General features: G+C 33.7%; 1 protein-coding gene and 1 long non-coding RNA gene across 2 annotated transcripts; both read right to left on the minus strand.

The window, feature by feature from the left end:
* Positions 1-210: 210 nt before the first annotated feature.
* LOC146724361 (uncharacterized) lies at positions 211-1,554 on the minus strand. The gene is made up of 3 exons (XR_014924097.1): positions 1,502-1,554; positions 1,331-1,414; positions 211-1,219 (listed from the first exon to the last, which is right to left on the minus strand). It is a non-coding gene; the product is annotated as an uncharacterized LOC146724361 (long non-coding RNA).
* Positions 1,555-1,760: 206 nt separating this feature from the next.
* LOC146724362 (uncharacterized) lies at positions 1,761-11,248 on the minus strand. Its single transcript, XM_085479977.1, has 9 exons — positions 10,924-11,248; positions 10,615-10,734; positions 10,258-10,423; positions 9,937-10,178; positions 9,023-9,103; positions 8,578-8,818; positions 8,390-8,473; positions 2,474-2,660; positions 1,761-2,043 (listed from the first exon to the last, which is right to left on the minus strand). The coding sequence occupies exons 1-9, from the start codon at positions 11,062-11,064 to the stop codon at positions 1,761-1,763; spliced, it is 1,545 nt and encodes a 514-aa protein (XP_085336103.1). The 5' UTR covers positions 11,065-11,248.
* Positions 11,249-25,651: the final 14,403 nt, after the last annotated feature.

The raw sequence follows: 25,651 nt of genomic DNA on the forward strand, positions 1-25,651 counted from the left end.
AGTTAAAAAAAATTGTTGTAAAGAAGATCTTTTAAAAATTATAATTTCTTTTATATTAATGCACTTTAAACAAGTAAACTTGAAATAATTTTAAACTGAAATCATGTTTTCTAAATTAACATAAAATTATTTAATATTGTAACTATTTTATAACAGAAACTATAATATATTATATATAATGCAAAGAAACAAAACTGAAAGCAGCCATTACATAAATTATTTTTTACATTATATAACAATTGCATATATATATATAAGCACTCTTTATATCACATAATGTGATTTAAGTAACATATAATAAGTCTTTTGTGTTATTTAAACTACGACTTGTAACTACTTAAACTTTCAACAATCAGGAATGCATGCAAAACAAACAAAACAATACTTGTAACTTTGGAGAAGAAACAAACAAAAGTGGAGTATTTTAAACTATAATAAAAGTTTTAGAATTTGTATCTACTTAAATTTTTAGACATAATTAAAGCATTTCAAAGTCAAGTAAGAAAAGTACACTCTGTTTCTATTCACCATCTGAATCAATCGTATCATTGCTTTTTGAAAAGATTGTCATAAAGTTACGTAGTATTTCTAGTTTTTCTTTATGTCTCTTTTCTTTTTTTTCCTCTTTATCATTTTGAATGTGCAATAAACGACTTGTAACTACTTAAACTATAGAGAAGAAACGACTTGTAACTACTTAAACTTTCAACAATCAGGAATGCATGCAAAACGAACAAAAGTGAAATACTTGTAACTTTGTTTTCACTTATAGACTTTTTTTTGTTGTCTTCTCGACTCTACAATTCATTGTATTTTCTTTATTCATTATTTTTTTATGTTTTTCAATGAGTTTTCCTGAACTTTGCAATATCTCAGGTTCTACACTATCATCAATAAATAGCCTTTATCTTGTTTAATTCATCTTCGAATTCCACTTTTGTTCGTTTTGCACCTGATTGTTGATTGCCTCTAACAGATTGCATTTTACGTTTTAAAATAGTTTTATAACGATTTTCACATTGCACACTGCTTTGTACAATATTTAATTCTGTTGCGATATCATTTGATATTTGTATCCACATTGATTTTTTACATTTAAATTGCTTCATTGGCCCAACTACAGGTAAATATTGCTCATATTTATCTAATAATAAACGTGTACTTTCCTCACACCAAGTACTTAGTTTGCTCCTCTCTTTAGTACTGGTACTGGTACTCTCTGTACAGGTATCCATAATTTATCTTTTAAAATTTGTAATTAATAATATAAAGTATAAAATATAAAACAAAGTAAAAAATCTTAAATTGCTTATATTTTTGTTCTACATACTTTGTAATGTTTTACTTTCCTTCTTTTGGATGGTTCAAGCTCGTGCTTTTTTCTTTAATATTTGGGAACTTGATGTAATCAAAACTGTAAAAAAACAGAACTTACATTGAAACAGAGAACAAACAGAATGCGCAAAAAGCAAAAACTCGTTTAAATATATTAATGTTTTACTTTAGGTTATAGGTTATAGGTTTCTCTCTGCTCTCTTGTCAAATACAAGTCGCATATTGCACGGCACTGGCACCGAAGTTACTAAATGCACTATGTTGGATCAGTGTTTATAACCGCACCCAGGTCAGTGCAAGTAACCGCACTCGGGTCAGTATAAAACTACGCGCTCCAAACATGTGCGTCTAGTAACAAAAAGTTACTAGCCACTGAAACGGAGCGAGTGCACATCAATTGAATTCGTCATTAGCTGATTTTCTGCTCAATTTTCTCCTTGATCTCGCTCTCGCACGAAGAATCTCTCCTCCAAGCGACGCAGTTCCTCATTCCGTTGTTGCAGCATTATCTCAAAACGGGCCTGCTGCTGGAGACGCTCCTCTCGCAGCTGCCTGATTTCCTCCAACGCCGCTTGCAATGCATCCGCTTGCTCTGGAGCTCGCTCTGGAGTTTTTTCGTTGGTCGCGCTGGTCGTTGCTCGAAGCGGAGCCTGAGATCGGGTTACCCTCGGAGAATAAACCAAGAACATGATCAACAACTGTCGTCTTCTGAGTTCAAATTCCAACTGTTACGAGCGGACGTATTCGGCTTTCGTTCGATAATTTCCCATTTTCCCTTTATTGTATTTCTTCTATTCAATACCTTTTAATAAAGGTCTTTCGTTTCCCCAAATACGAGTACAATTTCTTTCACGGTTCGCGAGTGAACGACTCGTTGTCTCACTCATACACACACGAAAAGTCCGTTTACTACAGCTCGTCGCCCGTACGATCCCGGACGAGCCCCCAAAATGTTACGTCCGCGGATCCGATTTCGCGATATATTGCTATCAACCGTGACACGCGACGTCGTTCACTCGCGAACCGTGAAAGAAATTGTACTCGTATTTGGGGAAACGAAAGACCTTTATTAAAAGGTATTGAATAGAAGAAATACAATAAAGGGAAAATGGGAAATTATCGAACGAAAGCCGAATACGTCCGCTCGTGACAGTTGGAATTCGAACTCAGAAGACGACAGTTGTTGATCAACAACCCTTGATGACGCATTGACAACGCGATGTTCGTAGATCTCATAGAAGACTCGATGACTCGATGTTCGTAGACAAATTCAGGAATCGTAGTATAACACGGACGTAACAATATATATGTATATCCCAGCAAACCTAAAATAAAAATAATATATTAAATATAAATCTAAATCGCAAGAAAGGCGTAAAGAGCCATACGCGGATGTTGCTGCGTACATTTCCAACGAAACTAAGTTTTCGTTGGAAATAAACCGTGCACAAGGCACGTATCATTCTCGGTGTACTACCAAGACTTAAAATTTGAAATAATCTCATACTTGAGATTTAATTTCAAAAACCCCCTAACCTCCCTACGGAAATAAATAAATAAATGCGAGAGAAAAATATAGATCCGAAAGTCGCTGAATCGGGAATCGAACACGAGACCTTTCGCTTGCCGGGCGACTGCTCTTCCAACTGAGCTATTTAGACTCTTTGATTCTATACTCTTCTCTGCTTATATATACTCTAAATAACGCCTATTCGCCGGCGTCTATAAACAACTAAGATTAAATTACGGCTTTGTATTATATTAAATATAAATTTAAATCGCAAGAAAGGCGTAAAGAGCCATACGCGGATGTTACTGCGTACATTTGCAACGAAACAAAGTTTTCGTAAAAGTAATATATACATATATATATATATATATATATATATATATATATATATAACATCAATATAATGTTCTACGTATAAGGCATGTTGCATTTGCACGTACATTGCAATTAAATTGTTGATTGAGTTATAATAAATATTGATTATATATAATATACATATAATAAATATTGATGAATGAATTATAATATATATTGATGTTATTCTTTGTATAATATTTCCTAAATATATAATATATCTATATATCTATATATATAAGCACCGTCTGTCTGTATGTATGTACGCGAACTACTTCCGCATTTGTGGACCGATTTTCGTGAAACTGGTACCAAAATGTTGCAAATTTTTCGGGGATGGCCTGCTGTGGGGTTTTTTTTTTAATTTTTTTATTTTTTTTTTTTTTCTACAGAGGAGGGTAGTTTAATCTTTTTTTGCAATATTTCTGAACACATGGTATCAAATGTTGCAATTGTTTTGGAGATAACGACGATGCGGTTTTTTAAGTGTTACACCCCCACCCACGCACCCACCCACGCATTCCACCCACGCGCATGCGCATTTTATGGACCAATTTTCACGAAATTAGTACCAAAATGTTGCAAATTTTTTGAGAGAAAAACTACTGGTTTTATTTTTTTAAGTTTACCCCTCCACCCACGCACCCACGCAATCGTTATATTTATGAACCGATTTTTTTTAAATTGGTACCTCTTCCGGCTCTTGCCCATCGAGCTTTCTGTTTTACTGCAAAAAATGATTATATTACATAATATTATTTATAATATTATATTATTATATATAATATGAGGAGGAGAGGGATAGAGAGAGAGAGGAGAGAGAGAGAGAGAGAGAAAGAGAGAGAGGGATTAATTTAATCTATATATATAAGCACCGTCCGTCTGTCTGTCTGTCTGTCGTGCCCGAACTACTTCCGCATTTGTGGACCGATTGTCTCGAAATTGGTACCAAAATGTTGCAATTTCGGGGGTGGCCTGCTGTGGGTTTTTTTTTTTAATTTTTTTATTTTTATTTTTTTTCTTCAGAGGAGGGTATGTTTTTGCGAAAAAAATTTTTTTTTGCAATATTTCTGAACACATGGTATCAAAATGTTGCAAAATTTTTGGAGATAGCGACGATGCGTTTTTTATAGTGTAACACCTCCACCCACGCATCCACCCACACGCATGCGCATTTATGGACCATTTTCATCAAGAAATTAGTACCAAAATGTTGCAAGCTTTTTTCTGAGGACGACTGTGTTTTATTTTTTTTAGTTTACGCCTCCACCACGCCATCAATCCACGCGCGTTGCGCATTTAGGGACCAATATTTTTTTTACGAAATGGTACAAAAATGTTGCAAATTTTTTGGAGATTGCGACGATGCGGTTTTTTCAAGTGTTGACACCATCCACCCACGCCCCACCCACGCGGCTTGCGATTTATGACCATTTTTCACGAAATTAGTACCAAAATGGTTTGCAAAATTTTTCTGACAAAGCTGGTGTTTTATTTTTTTAAGGTTACGCCTCCACCCACGCACCCACCCACGCAATCGATATTTATAAACCGTTTTTTAAAAATTGGTACCAAAGGTTGCAACTTTTTTTGAAGATGGCGACGATGTGGTTTTTCAATTGTTTACAACAAACACCATCCACCACCCACGCATCATCCCACGCGCCGTGCGCATTTATGGACCAATATTGTTACGAAATTGGTACAAAAATGTTGCAAATTTTTTTTGAGAAAGCTGCTGTGTAGTTGTTTTAAAGTTTATCCACCCACGCATTCACCCACGCATTCACACATTTATTCACAGACTTTTTCGAAATTTGTACTCAAGTTTTGGTTGGGGATGGCTACATGATTGTAACAAATTTTATCATCCTATCATCCACCCCACGCACCCATGCACCCATGTGCATACGCATTTATTGACTTGGTCACACCAAAAGTAATTTTAAATAAATTTGTGTACATGTTTGTGATTGCAAAAATTTGCAACATTTTGTACTAATTTCGTGAAAATTGCATACAAATTAAAGGTTTATTTACACGAATTGCACACATAATCACAAATACGTACCACAAATTTTTAAAAATTACTCTGGTGTTGACCAAGTCAATAAATGCGTATGCAAATGGTGGCATGAATTTGTTCAAACTCATAGTAGGCCATCTCCAACAAAATTTTAACTACAAATTCAAAAAAGGAATGTGTAAACTAATGTGTGAATTGCGTGGGATTGCATGCGTGGGGTGGGATAAAACTTAAAAAAACAACCACAAGCAGCTTCTTTCTCAGAAAAATTTGCAACATTTGGTACTAATTTCGTGAAAATTGGTCCATAAATGCGCATGCGTGTGGGTGGAGGTGGTAACACTTTGAAAAAAACCACATCGTCGCCAAAAATTTGCAACATTTTGGTATCCAAATTTTTTAAAAAAATTCGTTCATAAATATGCGATTGTGTGGGTGGATGCGTAGGTGAAAGCGTAATAACTTTAAAAACCCCACACACATACACAGAGAGAGAGAGAGAGAGAGAGAGAGAGCGTGTGTCTTAAAGAAAGAGGGAGGGAGAGAGATAAGGAGAGAGAGAGCATGTGTCTTAAAGAGAGAGAGAGGGAGCGCGTGTGTTTTAGAGTGAGGAGAGAGAGAGGAAAGCGTGTCTTAAAAAAAGAAAATAAAAGATCTGGGAGAAAGAAATAGATAACATAGTAGTCATCCACAAAAAAATTTAAACATTTATTTTGGTATAAATTTTCGTGAAAGTCGAACAACAAATGTGGAAGTAGTTCGGCGGTAATACAAAAAAAAGAATTAATTTTTGTGTTATAAACGGATTTAATATAGACTATATGAGGACCGCGCAAAGCGCGGTCCGAATAGAAAGGCTGGCTTTGAGGACCGCGCTTCGCGCGGTCCGAAAAGCTAATCTTTATATATAAGCACCGTCTGTCTGTATGTATGTACGCGAACTACTTCCGCATTTGTGGACCAATTTCGTGAAACTGGTACCAAAATGTTGCAAATTTTTCGGGGGTGGCTGCTGTGGGGTTTTTTTTTTATAATTTTTTTTTTTCCTCAGAGGAGGGTATGTTTCTTTTTTGCAATATTTCTGAACACATCACATGGTATCAAAATGTTTGCAAATTGTTTGAGAGATAGCGACGATGCGGTTTTTTCAAGTGTTACACCCCCACCCACGCACCCACCACGCATTCACCCACACGCATGCGCATTTATGGACCAATTTTCACGAATTAGTACCAAAATGTTGCAAATTTTTCTGAGAAAACTGCTGTTTTATTTGTTAAGTTACGCCTCACCCACACACCCACCCACGCAAATGTATATTTAGAAACCGATTTTTTTTAAATTGGTAGGACCAAAATGTTGCAAATTTTTTGGAGATGGCGACGATGCGGTTTTTCAAGTGTTACATCTCAACCCACGCACCCGCCCACGCATTCACAACAAATGCATGCGCATTTATGACCAAATTTACAAAATTGAGACCAAAATGTTGTCAAATTTTTCCGAGAAAACTGCTGTTTATTTTTTTAAGTTTACGCCTTCACCCACGCACCCACCTTACGCAATCGCATATTTATGAACTGAACCGATTTTTTTAAATTGGTACCAAAATGTTGCAAATTTTGTGGAGATGGTGACGATGTGGTTTTTTTAAGTGTTATATCTCCACCCACGCATTCACACATTTATTCACAGATTTTTTCGAAATTTGTACTCAAACTTTGTCGGGGATGGCTACTATGATTTTAACAAATTTTTATCATCCTATTTATCCACCCATGCACCCATGTGCATACGCATTTATTGACTTGGTCACACCAAGAAGTAATTTTAAAAAAATTGTGTGACGTGTTTGTGATTATGTGTGCAATTCGTGTAAATAAACCTTTAATTTATATGCCTTGACCATAGTAACATTTAAATTCAATATTCTTATTTTATATATACATTTCCTTCAACTCTTTTTTAAATCAATGTGACACATAATACGGCTTAACCAACATGTCTAAAGAGAGCAGCGAAAATGCATGCAGTTCAAATCAGCATAATGTAAGTAGATTTTAATTTTAGAGAGAGAGATAGAGAGAGAGAGAAAGGGAGAGTAAGAAAGAAAGAGAGAGAGAGAGAGAGGGAGAAAGGGAAAAGGAAGAGAAAGAGAGCATGTGTCTTAAAGAAAGAGAGAAAGAGGGAGAGAGAGAGAGAAAAGAGAGAAAGAGCCGTGTGTCTTAGAGAGAGAGAGAGAGAGGGAGAGAGATCGTGTGTCTTAAAGAAAGAGAGAAAGAGAGAGAGAGAGAGAGATAGAGAGAGAGAGCGTTGGTCTTAAAAAAAGAGGGAGTAAGAGAGAGAAAGGAGAGAGCGTCCCCTTATAGAAAAGTATTACTGAAAGTACTAAAAAGTATTCAGTAATAAATTATTGCGAATACTGGCAGTATTATTTTGGCGGAGTACTACCAGTATTTCAGAAATACTGAGTACTACTGGATTACCGGGATCAGTAATAAATTACTACAAATACTGGCAGTATTATTTTGGCGAAGTATTGCCAGTACTTGAGAAGTGTAGAGTAATATCGAATTACTGATATTTCATTAATACTCTATATTTCTAAAGTACTGGCAGTGCTCCCCAGAAATAATACTGCTAGTATTTATAGTAATTTATTAATATTTATTAATACATAAAACACATTGTTTCAATTTATTACTATATTTTATTATATAATATATAAATGAATTACATATTTGAAAGCAAAATGTTACATTTAGAAACCGTACAAGTATAATTAATCCAAATCCAAGACAATTAAAATTGATATAAAGAATGTAAAATTGAAAGTAAAATGTTATATTTCAGAACGTTACAAAAATATATCCAAATAAGACAATTAAAAATAGAAAAAATAAAATTGAAAGTTAAATATTACATTTCAGAACGTTATAAGTATAAATAATCCAAATCTCGTTTATTAAGACAATTAAAATTAGAAAATATAAAATTAAAGAAAATATAAGAATATATTGATATATTTTTTACTATTTGTAGGTCACGCTCTTATGCAGAATCTTCCATTTTTTATCTTGCTTGCTGTTATTGAATAACTGCAGGTCCCATTGATATTTGTTTATTTTTGTTACGCCATATATTTGATTTATTATTTAATTTACTTTTAATTGCTTTAAAAATTTCTGCTATTGCAGCCTTGTTTAATGGCCCTTCTGTAGGACAATCAAATTCCTTTAGAATGTATTCTGTGGAAATTAAAAATAATTTTTACTAAACAAAAAGTGCTTTTTGAGAATAAGAGAATATTAAAATTTTTACTTGTAACAATTAGTATATAGCAATATCTTACCCATCACTGCGTTTTTCACAGGAGGATTCAGCTCTGGCTTGGCCTTCACATCTTCTGCATGGCTTTTAGTTTTTCCTCGAGAGAAATTGCTCATTATTCCAGTCATACTATAATTGGCCATTTCCTCATCTGTGAAAACTAGATCCATCACAGAAGCTGTGAATAAAGATAGTTTGCTGCGACTGAGTCTTTTTAATTGTTCGGTCTGTACTTGTCTTCCCGCAAAATCTGTGAGATCTTCCTATAAAATAGAAATAAAGAAAATATATTAAAAAGATATATATATTTACTAAATGTATATACATATTTAAAGACATAAAATAGACGTAAAATAACATTTTATCTATATCTAATGTCTTTGATATATATGTACATATTTAAAAAAGATCTATTCAAATTTCATGATAAAATTATCATGTGTCACGAAATAAATATTGCTACTTACTATAGTAATTGATGGTTTAGCCTGAAACTTCTCTGGTTGCTCTATATGAGCAATACTTAATAATATCTGCTGCTGTGAATTCTGGAAAATAAAGTACAATAATTGGTCAAGCTTTTTATAATCATTTATCTAAGACCATGGAATTTGTCTAAAATCATGGAAAATATCTCAATAATCTCAGTTATGTTGATATATTGTTTACTCTTCAAGTTCTTCAAAAAATCCTATGTGGTATATCAAGCTTTTTTCTGTTTCTGAGTTTGCAGTCAAGTTATATTACCACAAAGATATAGTAGTAGGAATATAGGTATATGTATAATAAGACAATAACAGCTAACATACAAGAAAAATGAAGACTATTTCGGTATATTTTGTGCTTAATAAAATAAAAGTATCCAATATGGTGTTAATAATAGAATCTATCAATAATGATAAAAAACTTTATTACTATATAGCAAGCATTAGGAAAATTTTACTCGATTGTGTTTATCGGTCCAATATTAAAGAATGTAACAAAAAATAAAATTTATCGGTTCATTATTGCCTTATATTGTATTAAATTTATTTAGCATTCTCAGTGGCAAAAACAAAATCCTGGTAACTCATTCCTTATTTAAATTATTCTAGCTTTACTGTAAACTTTTTAAAATGAAAATTAGTGTGTTTCTTTCATTATTCCTTAAAAAGTTTTAAATATATTAAATTATTAACACTTTATAAAGATTTTGTTGTACTTACTAGCCAGATTATAATCTTGCTAAAGTTTAATCATCTATGTCAGGAATTACATAATAAATTTATATTTAATATTACTTTATATTTTAACATACACATATACATACATGCACATATGTACATAAATACAAAAGAAAAAGCAAATAAAGTTTATCATTGTATGAAAAGATTTACGTTACCTCACTTTGTGTTTCAACAATCTCCGAAGTACTTCCAGCATTGTGACTAATATTATTTTCCTTCTGTTCATCTTTATTTAAATAACTTAGTTTAATATTATTATTATTATTATTAATGTTATCACTATTCTTGTTTTTGTTACTACTTTGATCAGCTTTAATACGTAGAGAATCAATGTTCCTGCGTAATTTATCCATGTCTTTAAATAAAGTAGATGACATGGCAGTCATTTTATGTAAATCTAGAATCAGATACCAAAAGAATGGAAAGTAAGATCAACAGCTACAGCAGATATTTACATCTCACTAGGCACATCTTACCTTCGTTAATAGCTCTTAATGCTCGTAATCTGGCATTATCTTCCCTTAGCTTTTTGTTTTCTATTTGTAAAGTATTTATTAAATCGATTAGTTTGGTTTTACTCCATTTAAACATAGAACCGTCTTCGTCATTCTCCTTCTCCTCTTCATTATTTATTAAATCAATCTGGAAATAAATACAAATCCTAAAGTAAGAGACATATGAAATTTATTTCACTTTTCTTGAAAAAAAGCAAGAATAAAGTAAGAATGCATATATGATTTTAATGCACATCTAATTTTAAATATTAAAAGCTTTGCATAGGCAAAAGATAAAATATTTTTTTTTTCAAACATACAAGACAATATTAAATTTACCCGAGATGATTTTTTTATAAAATCTCTTGATAAGTTTTCTATTGGCGACTGTAAACTATGACTTTTTCCAATACTTGATGTTTCAGTCTTCTTCCGCTTTTTTAATGATTTATTAGGCTCCTGTTAAAAAATTAAACAGAGAATAAATTTCATGTTAAACTTACAAATTAACAAATCTTATACTTAAATCAAATAAAAAAGAAAGCAGCATTACTATTACGATAACACAACAAGCTGTACAGTTTCAAACATAAATAATTAAAAAAGAGATTATAATTATTATTAGACATACTAATTGCAGATACTGACACTGTCATCTTCTGATGAGTTAAAATCAAGCGTGTGGCTTTGATTAGATGAGCCTGATGGCTTATGGCAAAGTTTCCGTCTCTCTTCTCGAGAAGGATTAGGCACGCCAAAAAGTTCAATATTTTTGACGTGTTGGCACATATCAGTAAATACTAAAAATTTTGAAATTTATTTTATGCTTAAATATATATTTATAAAATTTAGGGGAGAGTTGTCGGCGGTTTTGTCAAACAAAAACTTAAAGCAAAGTTGAGAACGTTATTTATTATTATTTATTACGTATTAGTCTGAAGTCCGCGTTTGCATTAACGTAGCTTAAACTCAGTTAACTTACTTTAATATCATATACTTTTTACAATAAAATTTATGATAGTATAATTTTGAAGACGATAAATTTTAGAAAAACGTGTATTATCTAACATTTGAAATAATTGCATATATACACACATATATACATACGGGAGTACACACATCCCGTTTGAGTACGTTGCGATTGATCACAGCCACCGATCACAGCGTGGTTAAAAGATCTCCCTCCCCTTCCCCACTTACACATATACATGTACACACAATGACATGAAAAATATTCTATAATATATAAACCTTGTTTTATGTAATAAACTTTTAATCAATAAATCTTCTTTTATGAAAATCTTAAAATTCAGTACAAATTTCATAAATACATTAATTATATATAATTATCAACGACAAAAATTTTTGAAGAATTAACAATTAATTGTATTTCATATTTCAAGATGTTTGCACAAGACAAGATAACCTGTTAAATTCTTGTGTATATATGTATTACTCATTTCTCATTTATTTCATATTTTTGTCATTAAATGTAATGTCATATTAAGTAAAATTATAAAATATTGACGAGATATACTATTTAGGCAATTGGTATACATTTAGCAACTCTCTTCTATGCTTAGAACATATAAACTGGAAGAGCATAACCTATCTGGTGTACGTAGCAAAAGTCCTCAACACCTATTTATTATTGTTAGTACGAAATAAATGCATTTACACAAGAGGATAATATACTCATATATTTACATATATTCTAGCTCATCACACATGCACACATGCGCTATGCCCCTTCCAGTATATACATGTTCTAAGCTTCTATGTTAAATTATGTTAAAATCATTACTTACTTCCCAAAGATCGCACTCTTACAACCAAGTCCTCCCAAGTAATATTTTTCTTCTTAATCATTTTTTCCATCATTTTGGCACATTTTATGTCCTCTGCTACGGGCCATCGAATGATCACCTCCGAGTTTAGGAGGTGACTCAAATCTGATTCTGTATTTTCCTTTTTTAACCACGCTTGAAAGCCCACTTGAACAGGTTTATGTCTCTCATTAATAAACTGCACGACGAGACACTTCTCATCTGACAATTTTGTTTCCACAGCACTTTTTATATTAGACATGATTACTGCACTTATTCACTCTTCAAATTTCCACGATGCGTATATATCAACCGGTAAAAATACCACAATTGATGCAGATATTGTAAAACAGCGTGGCTTGACAATAGAAATATCGCAATATCGCGATACCAGTATAACGCATCACACGCGGTCACGCAGATGATAATCCTGTGGCGGCAATTGTTTTTTCACTTACAAGAAAATTCATGTCCGCGCATGGATACTGAAGAAAGCGTGGCGCGCTATGCAGTACCGTATACGTAAAATAAACGGCACACTCGGGCCCTATGGGCCAATGCTCTGACGCCACTTGTTAGCATTAGCAAGCTATACGAGCCTGAACGAGTCAATTTCAACGTAATTCAAAATTATTAATTAATAGTTGCTTTTATATTAAAAGAAATGTCACGCCGAGGTCCATACAAACAATACCTTCAAGATTTAAATATTCCTATCCCCGACACAACTCTTCGTCGTCGACAAGTTATTCAACGTAATGAGGTTAATAAACATTATAAATTTTCTTAAGTTAAAATTGACTACTAAATTCTTTATCAATGCGTTGATGAATGATTGATGTTGGTTATTATTTGATATTTTTATTTCTTTTTATTTTATTATAATTGGTTTTATATCATTTAGAAACTGGTCGCCTAAAATATATAATGGATAGATTTTCTCAATCATATCATTTTTAAAAATATTGAATTCATCAGTTAAAGTAATTGAAAACATAAGGAATCAATAGTTATTTTATTAAAATTTATCGAGAAAAAGAATAAAATATTTTAACGATATATTAATAAGTCATAAATAATAATGAAAAAATAAGGACGTCGAAATAAAACTAGCTTAAATTTACTTTTACAATTTTGAAATATTAACAATTTAAAATAAAATATTTCTATTTATCAATTATTTATATCAATTATATATTAGTTTTATACTATTATCATTTATGAGTCTTATATTAATATCATTTATTATAATAAAATAGGTGATTTTGTAGGATTAGGATATAAAATAGGTATCAGCATTGATTAAATTTGTATAACTACAAATTAATGTAATACAGAATAAACGAAAAACATTCTTCAATAAACTTTTTTTTAATTTAACAATTTAAAATAAAATTGTATAATGATGTTATATTATCAGTTGTAGAAATTGAAAAGAAATTTTAAATAATTATATTTAAAAAAACTTATTTTCAGCATGCACTATCGGATAACATTGATGAACTTATGGACTGGGATCCTAGTGAAAGATATTTTGACAGTAGGGAGAATTCAGAATGCTCTTTTAACAATGAAGATGAATTCGAACAGCAGAGCCTTGAACAAAGTGAAGAAAGATTGTATTTCACAATGCAAGAAAGTGATGATGACAGTAAGGAAGGAATAAGCCTACATAATAGTGATTACATTGACACTGATTCAGAAGATAGTAGCATTTCTGATAATGATGGCACTGTCTTCGAAGACTTTGTAGATGATGAAGACATATTTCAAACAGAAAATTTTGAACATATCAATTCAGATAGGAAACCCTTATATGAGGGTTGTGACATTACAAGAGAGGAAAGTGAATTATTAATTATGACCTATGCTATGCGTTTTGGACTGTCTGATATTGCCCTTCAATCTCTTATAAATCTCATAGATTGTCATCTTCCAAGACAGGAACATAAATCATTACATTTACTCATTCAAAAATTTCCTAAGCCACCTAATATAATAACACATTTCTTTTGCTCTGGTTGCAAGAGTTTAGTTAATTTCTTGGAAACAAATAAAGTAATTTGCAGTTGTGGACTGATATGTGTAATGGATGATTTAAAGTCGCAGCAATGCTTTTTTATTCAAATTCCATTACAAGATCAATTGATTCGGCTACTTCAAAATGATCGTATACATTCCATGTTTCAAGAAGGATTTATAAGTGGTCAAAGCGATGTTCACAGTGGCGAAGTATATAAAAGATTAATACAAGATGGTATTATTTCAGAAAAAGATCTCACATTACAGTGGAATACTGATGGAGTACAAATTTTTAAATCATCTAAAGTAAGTTTATGGCCTATCCAGGTAGCTGTAAATAATTTGCCTTTTCAAGCTCGTAAAGAAAATGTTTTACTCTGCGGATTATGGTATGGATCTAAACCTGACATGAATATATTCTTGAAACCATTTGTTGAGGAACTAAGTATGCTACATAATGAAGGATTAGAGTATGTCGTTCCAGGCTCTGAAGACAAAGCTAAAGTAAAAGTTCACACTCTCATAGCCTCAGTTGATTCTCAAGCAAGACCATTGCTTCAGAAATTAAAAACATTTCGAGGTAAACAAGGCTGTTCTTTTTGTCTGAATGAAGGAGAGGAGTGTGAAGTTGGTCGTGGAAGAGCAAGGATTTATCGTGGTGATATAGAACAATTACGAACTCACGAACAACATGTGCAAGATTCCAAAACTGTCATGCAAACTGGAAAGGTTAAAAATGGAATAAAGGATGCATCTGTCCTTCTTCTGCTTCCCTTATTTAATATAATAACATCTTTTGTGCCTGATTACATGCATTGTATTTTACTTGGTGTTGTAAAAACTATGGTGGAGTGGTGGAAAAATGGAGAAAATAAGAAGGAACCTTTCTATATCGGATCAGACATTAAGCTAAAACAAATTGATGCCATCCTTTGTTCTATTAAGCCACCAAGTGAAATTACTAAAACTCCTCGGTCCATTACAGAATGTAAACTATGGAAAGCTTCTGAATGGAAAAACTTTTTATTATATTACTCTTTGCCGTGTTTACATAAAGTAGAAATGCCAAGAAAATATATCGAGCATTGGTTTCTTCTTGTATGTAGTGTACATATTTTTCTACGTGAAAAAATTTCATTAGAGGATTTCTCTATTGCAGAAAGGTGTATACGACAGTTTGTTTTAAATATAGAAGACGTATACAATGCACCTCAACTTATGAAATTTAATATTCATTTACTTCTCCACATTCCTAAAAGTGTAAAACAGTTTGGAGCTCTGTGGGCTGTATCTTGTTTTCCATATGAACATTATAATGGTACATTAGCCAAGATGTTTCGGAGTTCTCAAGCAGTACCCCTGCAAATTTGTAAATTTTATTTAAGACTTCAATCTCTTAAAGAAAAGGGTGCAGAACTTTTCTTGTCAAATAATAATGCATTATTTGCCAAACCTTTGTACGAAGCATTGACTTTTCGAAAGCTTACATCTAATAACTGCGTAGCATATGGTGAGCATATACGATTATTTGGTAAGCCTGATTATATTACGCTAACATTAATTCAAAAAGTTGCTGTGGAAAACTTTTTAAAGGAAAACATACAAAATCAGCAAATTCACTTGTTTCGTAGATTTATTTACAAAAATATTCTGTTTCATGTGGAAGGATACGAACGCATGAAAAGACGCATTAATAATATTGTTTATTTATAAAATAAAACAGTAATCTCCATATCACATGTACTTATAGTTAAGACTCTTCAATCTAATCAGATGAAATGCATTTTATTAGGTATGCGTCTTCACTTAATAAATGATATTGTTTGTCAAAATCGCTCAATCAATGTCTCTTCTAACATTTTCTGTAGCATTATGGAAATGACTCCTGAATGTATGGCTATTTTTCCCCAAATGATACAGTGCAAATGCGTTGTAACACCATATGATAGCAAATTATGCGTATATCCTCTAATTAATTCTTTAGAAAGAGACTAAGATAGATACACTTCATAAAATTCCTCAACAAATGATTTCAAGTATAAGAGTTAAAAACAAGTTTAATTAAACAAAAGTATAATTTTATTAGAAATATTTATGTTCTGATGTACTCTCTTAATAAAATTTAATATATTTATTCAATCTTAACATTTTTTCAATTATTAATATATCTTGTCATTGTATTATTTTATGTCAAGAGAAATACATTTTATGTTTTCAGAAAAATTTGACCATTCTTTTTTTTCAACCTTAATTTCATCATAATTGCAACAGCTGATTAGATTCAATCATTTATTTCATGTTATAATATTAGGTTTATATTTTTATATATTAGGTTTGTACAATTATTATCTCAAAATTGTATTAAATTATTGTAGAAATAGGTTGTGATATTTAAAAACTTAAGAACAGTAAAAAAGACATAAGTTCAGTATTTCAGTATTTACCCCAGTAGTTGAATCCCCTTTTTACAAGTACTTAAGTACTACACCAAGTAATGAATTACTAGAGAAAATACTTATTTATCCTATTAGTACTTTATGTCTGAGCTGAACTACTGTATCCCTCAGTACTTCGGTATTTTACCATTACATATGCAAGTATTGAAGTACTTGCACCAGTACTTCAGATTCCAGAATAAATTACTAAAATTACTAGCTATTACTCATAGGTCAGTAGTTGAACTATTAGAGTACAAGAATGAAATACTAATCACCAGTAATAAATTACAATACTTCAGTAATAAATTACTGACCAACCAGTAATACTTTTCTATAAGGGGTGTGTCTTAAAGAGATAGAGAGAGAGAGAGAACGTGTGTCTTAAAGAAAGAGAGAGAGAGAGAGAGAGAACGTGTGTCTTAAAGAAAGAGAGAGAAAAAGAGAGAGAGAGAGAGAGAGAGAGAGAAAGAGAGAGAGAGAGAGAGAGAGAGAGAGAGAACGTGTGTCTTAAAGAAAAAGAGAGAGAGAGAACGTGTGTCTTAAAGAAAGAGAGAGAAAAAGAGAGAGAGAGAGAGAGAGAGAGAGAGAGAGAGAGAGAGATTATTAATTTAATAGTAGATATATATTCTATGTATTTTTTTAGAATAACATAAGTAGTGAAGCCGTTACAGTCAATGGAATAAATCATTATGATGGACAAAGCGGCACGGACGAAATTTCAACAAGGCAAAGAGAAATGGAAGAATTTAGAAACAGTAAATAAAAATTAATAATAATAATTAATTCAAAATTTCTTAAATCTTTTAATAAATTATTAATTAAATTTAAAAAAATTTCAGTGCTTGAAGATGGGTTCGATGATATTTTATTAGAAGCACTAATAGAATTTGAAAATCAAGAGATTCAGAAAGAAGAATGTATTGAAAATCAACAGGATAAAAAAGAAGAAGGAGAAACAGAATATAAAAAACGGAAAAATATAAGTGATGATGACAAGAAGAATAAAAAAAATAAGAAAAAATAAAATTTGACATATAAAAATAAATTTATAATGATTTATTTCATTGATTTTTTTCCATAATAATTTTTAATATCTATTTCTAATGTACATATTATATGTAATTTTTATGTATATATTTATCTATTATTAAAAATATATCTCTATATGTATCAAATATCTAATATTAATTTGAGCGTGTCTTAAAGAAAGAGAGAGAGAGAGAGAGAGCGTGTGTCTTAAAAAAAGAGGGAGGAAGAGAGAGAACATGTGTCTTAAAGAAAGAGAGAGAGAGAGAGAGAGAGAGAGAGAGAGAACGTGTGTCTTAAAAAAAGAGAGAGGGGGGGAGAGACAGAGAGAGAGAGTGAGAGAAAGAGAGAGAAAGAGAGATGGAGGGAGGGGGGGAGAGAGAGAGAAAGAAAGAGAGAGAAAGGGAGGGGGAGAAAGAGAGAGAGAGAGGGAAAGAAAGAGGGGGAAAGAGAAAAAGGGGGGAGAGGGAGAAGAGAAGAGAGAGAGAGAAAGAGAGCGTGTGTCTTAGAGAGAGAGGGGGGGGAGAGAGAGAGAGAGAGAGAGAGAGAGAACGTGTGCGTGTGTGTGTCTTTTTTAAAGAAAAAGATAAGATATATTTCAGATATATTTTATATATTTTTTTAAAATAATCTAAGTAGCGAAGCACTTTTTGCCGAAAATAATTTATTTCAGACGAATAGGTATAACAGTAACTGTCTGCTGCTTTGACAAAGATGATACAGATTTACATATTGATATAATTTATAATATAGTATTTCCGCGTCCACGGCCACGTCTGCGTCCACGGCCACGTCTGCGTTCACGGCCACGTCCTGCTCTTGCCCATCGAGCTTTAGTTTTTGCTGTAAAAAGAATATACATAGATTTTTGATATTATAAGGGAATTAATCCATAAATGTAAAAGTAGGTCACGGTTATATATAGATAAATGAATAGAAAAAAATATTTATAAATATGGATACTTACGTTGAAATTTATCTTCTTCCATTTCTTTTAAAACTGCAGGCTGTGGAATGTTAGTAACCACCTCAGGTTGTATATTTTCAACAGCCACCTCAGGTTGTGGATTATTATTAACAGCCACTTCAGGTTGTAGTGGCTGTTTGGCCAAAGCAGCGGTCAGTTGCCGTTGCAACTCCCGTAGTACCTTTGTGTTCAATATATCATTTTCGGCATTAAAATCTTCGCTACCGTTATTCTAAAAATAGATAAATTAATAGATTAATCATTTTCTCTCTCTCTCTCTTTTTCTTTAACACACACAAACACACATGTCTATCTTTTTCTCTCTCTTTCTCTTTTACTATCCCTCCCCCCTCTCTCTCTCCCCCTCTCCTCCTTCCTCACTCTTTCTCTCTTTCTTTAAGACACACGCTCTCTCTCTCTCTCTCTCTCTCTCTCTCTCTCTCTAAGACACTCTCTCTCTTTAAGACACACGCTCTCTCTCTCTTTCTCTCTTTAAAACACACGCTCTTTCTCTCTCTTTCTCTCTCTCTCTAAGACATGCGCTCTCTCTCTTTCTCTCTCTCTTTAAGACACACGCTCTCTCTCTCTTTCTCTCTCTCCCTCTTTCTTTCTTTAAGACACACGCTCTCTCTCTCTCTTTCTTTAAGACACACGCTCTCTCTCTCTCTCTCTCTCTCTAGAATTAAAATCTACTTACATTATGCTGATTTGAACTGCATGCATTTTCGCTGCTCTCTTTAGACATCTTGGTTAAGCCGTATTATGTGTCACATTGATTTAAAAAAAGTTTAAGGAAATGTTTGTATAAAATAAGAATATTGAATTTAAATGTTACTATGGTCAAGGCATACAAATTAAAGGTTTATTTACACGAATTGCACACATAATCACAAACACGTACACAAATTTTTTTTAAATTACTTATTGGTGTGATTTTGTAAATATCACTTTTTAGGAGTGAGTTTCGATTTTTTAACGTGAGTCATTTAATAAATGATTATATAAGTTGCTGGTTTCATATTAAATTACGTTAAATGTCATAACGGATAGATCAAATAAAATAGAAAATATTATAATAAATAAAATTAGTACAACAAAAAAGGAGTCGAAGGCGTAAAACTTTACGAGAAAGGTTAGTGGTAGGCGAAGGAAGAAAGTTAGTGATAAACGAAGTTAAAACGTTGAAGAGGAAGAGTGAAGAGATAGAGAGAGAGAGAGAGAGAGAGACGGTAGCTATTTTATTTATAGGTATTTGTAATAAATATGTTTAAATATTTGTAATTATTTTATAATAATTACACTTTTATTAGATTTTTCGTATATAAAAAATTTTTTCTTAGATATTCTAAATTCAATTATTTAAAAATTATATAAAATTATATAAAAATTATATAAAAAATATATATATAATATATAAATAAAAAAATATATAAAATTATATAAAAAGGCTGCTGTGCGCCTGTAAAAAAGGCTGCTGCGCGCCTGTAAAAAAAGGCTGCTGTGCGCCTGTATAAAAAAGACTACTGTGCGCCTATAAAAAAGGTTGCTGTGCGTCTGTAAAAAAGGCTGCAGTGCGCCTATATAAAAAGATTGCGTTGTGCTTATACAAAGAATTAATATAAAACAGAATAAGCACGAAAAAGAAAAATTCTATCAAGAAAATCGATGAATTAATGAATAAATAATTCTTGGTCATACAGACAGACAGACAGTACTTATATATTGTTGCGTCCTCGGGACGCCTCTCGCTCAGTCACTCACACACAGTCACTCTCACTCGCGCGCGAAATAAAGACACTCGCATAATAGGGAAATGAACTTTAATATGAGGAACCAATACACGAAACCAATGAAATATAACAAATAGTGCATTCGTAATGCAAAGAAGCTCCGGTCTCGGAAAACGTCCGCACGATGCGACCGCTAGACCAAAACTGTCATGTCTCCCGAAAACAGAAGAAGACCCTTAGTTGTTTAACAACAACTCCCTTGACGACGATCTCCCGGAGGCGTAAAGAGTTGATCCCGCGAAAAGTATCACCCGATACAAAGATGTAGATCCAGGGGCGTAACACGGGGGCGCAACACTGCCCCCCTTCTTCAAAATTGTCGTCCCGACAATTCTCACGGAGATTGAAGACCTAGGACTCTGACGCTGCTATCAGGGCACCAACGATACTCCGCTCTCCCTTAGCTGCTGCTACAGGTTACCGAACGAAACGCCTGGTCCCTCTCCTTTCGCGTCTACACTGTCCGGACGAATCCTGCTCTCCCTTAGCTGCTGCTACAGGTTACCGAGCTTCGCCCTCCTCCTCTCCGTACTCGAACTGTTTTTTTGAAGAAAAATTGGCCAGATTTTTCCTATAACAGTCGAGTTGATAGAAGATATCCCTGCTGTCTTCGCGGTTTCACTATACTCGCCGTCTCCCGAAAGGATAACGAAATGGTCCATGAATCGTCAGCCAAAGGGGGGGAATATCTTCCGTGCTCCCCACGTTCCTCGTGAACACCCTAAGTCTCTGTCCCGGCATTTGCCTTCAGTCTCGTGGGAAAACCACGGATCAAAAACCACGAGAGGGACAGTCTTCAACGTGATGAACCAAATGACCAATCTTCTGAAGATGAGACGGTCTTCTCAATTGAAAGGAGCCAGTTGCCCTCGATGAGTAATGGTCGCAGGAACTTCCTCAGAGAATTCTCTCGTAACGAAAACTCAGGCAAGCCTCTTCTTAAAAATTTCTAACTAGAAAAGAAAACATTCCTTACGCAGAATAAATTCACCAATTAAAAAAATGCACTTACAAATATACACACAAATACAACTCTTCAATTCCTAGCAATCTTTATTTGAGTTTTGTACTATTTCTAATTAACAATCAATATTTCTATCTAAAAATGGAGCTAATCTATCTGCATGCACTACTTTCTTCCGATGTCTGGGTGTCTTCTGAATGCAGTACACCACATCGTTGAATTTCTTTACAATAGAGAAAGGTCCTTCTAACACTACAATCAATGAGATCAACAAAATTGGACGTCGGGGCGTTTTCTGTAAGAATTGAATTTTCCCCGAAAAATTCAACTATCTCTAGTTTTTCTTCGCCTCAGGACATTGAAAACGCAAATGCCCAGTCTTCCCGCAAGACCAACATTCTTTCTCTTTGGCCGAAAAGTTGTTCGCTTGCGCTTCCCCTTTCGAGTCAAACCGTTCGCTTTTCTTTTTTTCGGAATCGGTTCGCGCGTCGCTCCTCTCTCCTTTTTGATAATTTTGACTTATTTTGCCGTAATTTCCTTTATTACTAAAATTGTCTCTTTTTCTATCAAAACTATCCCCCTGAATTATTTTTATGGCCTTAGCTCTTTCTATAGCCAAATTTAAGGATGTAATTCCCTCCAGTTGAAGGGTTCTTTTGACAAACCCGTCTATTAATGCCGAGACAAATTGCGCGCATGCTATTTTATCGCGGACCGCATATGGACATTCGGGGTAAGCCAGACGCGACAGTCTCTCAAGTTCGGCTCCAAAGGAAGCGAAATCCTCTCCATATTTTTGTTTCCGTGTCGTAAAAAGATAGTAATAATTTTGCGTCAAGTTTCCGTCTTCAAAAAGCAACTCTAATTTTGATTTTAATTCCGCGAATGTTAATTCTTCAAAATTCTCGACATTTTCTAAAACGGACCGAGCTTTTCCCCTTAAATTTGCAGCGAGAGTAATCATTTTTGCTTTCTCATCCCAATTATTCGCAACGGCTATCAAAAGAAATTGGGAGAGGAACTCCCGCAGCGGAACCCTTCCATCGAATGTATCGGGCTTCAGTTTTAAGCCCGTTTTCGCACGAAAGTCACCGGTCGTCTCGCCCGCGTTTATCGCGGCTATCGCGGCACTCGCGGTACTCGCGCAAGCTAAATTCAGTCGTGTATCCCCAGAAGCTCTTATATTAGAAAGACTTAGCTGGTTAGTTTGCTGCGAGGAGATCCTCAATTCGAGCTGGTGCAGCTGTTCGTCCTTCTCTCGGAGAAGAGTCTCAAAGCGAGCTTGCTGATGTTCTCGTTCGGCCCGCATTTCTCGTAGTTCTCGCAGTGCGGTCTGCAACGCATCCGTCTCGTCTATCTCCTTCATCGTTGTTCGGGAACGCGTCGCTTTCGGCGAATGTTGAGTCGTCATTTTGGCGTTCTCTCAGGAAGATGCGATTCTTTCGGTTTTGATCCCGGACGAGCCCCCAAAATGTTGCGTCCTCGGGACGCCTCTCGCTCAGTCACTCACACACAGTCACTCTCACTCGCGCGCGAAATAAAGACACTCGCATAATAGGGAAATGAACTTTAATATGAGGAACCAATACACGAAACCAATGAAATATAACAAATAGTGCATTCGTAATGCAAAGAAGCTCCGGTCTCGGAAAACGTCCGCACGATGCGACCGCTAGACCAAAACTGTCATGTCTCCCGAAAACAGAAGAAGACCCTTAGTTGTTTAACAACAACTCCCTTGACGACGATCTCCCGGAGGCGTAAAGAGTTGATCCCGCGAAAAGTATCACCCGATACAAAGATGTAGATCCAGGGGCGTAACACGGGGGCGCAACAATATATAGATAGATAATATAGATATAATTATTACGGCAATATATTTATAATATACCTACGTACACGCTGTATATGGTACGACGCAGATAAGTATGCCTCAAAAGAGAAAAGGCGGAAATTTATATAAAATTAGTCGCGAAAGCAAGCGTTTACGACAAATACGAAAAATTGAGAGTTCGGAGGAAAGATCTCAACGACTTGAAGCTCAAAGAAATTATCAGCAGAGGGTCAATGAAAATGATGACGAAAGGTCTCAACGACTCGAAGCTAATGCTCAAAGAAATTATCAGCAGAGGGTCAATGAAAATAATGACGCAAGGTCTCAACGACTCGAAGCTGATGCCCAAAGACATGCTCAGGGAAGGCAACAAGCTAGACAATTAAATCATCATATTGCGCTAATTGCCAAGGACAATGAAATAAATGTGTCAGTTCATACACTTGGCCAAATGAATATAGAATGCCAATTTTGCAAATCGTTAAATTTTGAATGTGAAAAACCTAAAGATGGGAAATTTACATATTGTTGTCAAAAGGGTAAGCTTACATTAAAGTCAATAAATTGTCCTGATTTTATTAAAAAATTATACATGGGAAATGATTATGCATCGAAAAATTTCCTTCATAATATTCGTTCATATAATAGCGCATTAGCTATGGCTTCTATGGGTGCCCCGGGCAATAGAAATCCATTGGATGTTGTGAACAATGCTCCTTATTGCTTGAAGATTCATGGGCAATATCATCATTTGACTTCGACAGCAATGCGCCCAGCAGATGGGCAAGCTCCGCGCTTTGCGCAGCTTTACTTTTTAGATATAGAAGAAGCTATAAATCATAGAATGAATAAGAAAGCTAATCAAGAGTGTGATTTTGAAATAATGAAAAATTTGTCAAGTTTTATGGTTCAATGCAATGAATTTGCAAAGACTTTCAAGATGATGCGTCAAGTTGAACAAGATCTTAATCCAATAGGCAATAAAAATATAAATTTAATGTTGTCCTTTTGAAACAATCCTCAACATGATCAAAGAAGATATAATGCTCCACAAGCTAATGAAATAGCTGTGGTCTTTCAGAATGTAGATGGTGAGCCTCCATTTGAAAGAGACATTCGAATTTATAATAAAAATTCAAACAATGTTCAACAAATATCAATTCTGGACAAAAGGTGTGACCCAATGTGTTATCCTTTGTTATATCCATATGGTAACGATGGATGGCATTCAGAAATGAAATCTTATAATTCTAAATATTTAGGATTTAAAGTTACTCAAATGGATTATTATGCTCATCTGCTGGCACCAAGAGCCGAATTTAGCCAATTTAAAAGAGCAGGCAAATTGAGATGTCAATTTATACTTGATGCCTATATGAAAACTGAAGCCAATAGACTTAATTATATTAAATTAAATCAACCTCAATTAAGAGCAGAACTTTATTCAGGAATAATGGATCACCTTGATAATCGAGCACAAAATGAGGGAATTACAGTTGGTGTACCTGTAATATTACCATCTTCATTTATGGGCAGTTCAAGGAACATGCAAGAAAGATACCAAGATGCCATGTCTTTGGTAAGAAAGTATGGTAAACCAGACATTTTTCTAACCATGACTTGCAATCCTCAATGTCCTGAAATTAAGGATAATCTTGATGGATGTCAAATAGAGTTTCGACCTGATTTAGTCGCTAAAACATTTAATTTGGATGTCAAAGAGATTTTAAAGGATTTAATTCAAAATAAAATTTTTGGAAATATAGCTTATGCATGTGTGATTGAATTTCAAAAAAGAGGACTTCCAAATTTGCATTTACTTGCAATGTTGAGCGATGAAGATAAGCCCCGACTTCAAGAAGTCATTGATATGATGATATGGGCTGAAATTCCTAATGAAGAAAAATATTCAGAACTTAATGAAAAAGTTTTGAAACACATGATTCACGGTCCCTGTGGAGATCCTTCGAGGAGATATCCTTGCACTGGGGACGATGGAAAATGTTCAAAAGGTTTTCCAAAAGAATTTTGTGATAAAACTAATGCTAATGTAAATGGATATCCCATCTATCAACGTAGAAATATTTGAATAAAATACATCATTAGAAATAAAGAAGTGGATAATCGATGGGTGGTGCCGTATTCACCATATATAATCATGAAATATAATCGACATATTAATTTAGAAATATGTTTATCAGTAAAGAGCGTAAAATATCTATATAAATATATTCATAAAGGATTTGATTGTGCTGCAATTGAAGTGCAAGCACGAGATGGTACAAGATTCATTAGAATAGATGAGGTTAACTCATTCATGGATGCAAGATATGTTAGTGCTCCAGAAGCAATGTGGAGACTTAACGGATATGATCTGTTCATGAAATCTCATACAGTAATAAGATTGGCAGTTTATTTGCCTGATCGCCAAATGGTTTATTTTCGAGCAGGAAATGAAGAACAAGCTGCTCAAAGAAAGCTAAATCGAGATACTACGCTAACTGCACGG

This window comes from Nylanderia fulva, unplaced genomic scaffold (genome assembly GCF_048542155.1).
Source record: "Nylanderia fulva isolate GAGA-0341 unplaced genomic scaffold, ASM4854215v1 Scaffold136, whole genome shotgun sequence".
Classification (NCBI taxonomy): domain Eukaryota; kingdom Metazoa; phylum Arthropoda; class Insecta; order Hymenoptera; family Formicidae; genus Nylanderia; species Nylanderia fulva.

Coding starts and splice junctions, on each gene's coding strand:
- LOC146724362 (XM_085479977.1), bottom strand. CDS start 11,064: ATGTGCCAACACGTCAAAAATATTGAACTTTTTGGCGTGCCTAATCCT. Junction 2,661..8,389: donor AATTTTTAAAGCAATTAAAA/GTAAATTAAATA, acceptor TTTTTATTTTAG/GTTTGCTGGGATATACATAT. Junction 2,044..2,473: donor TCCAACTGTCACGAGCGGAC/GTATTCGGCTTT, acceptor ATTTGAACTCAG/AAGACGACAGTTGTTGATCA.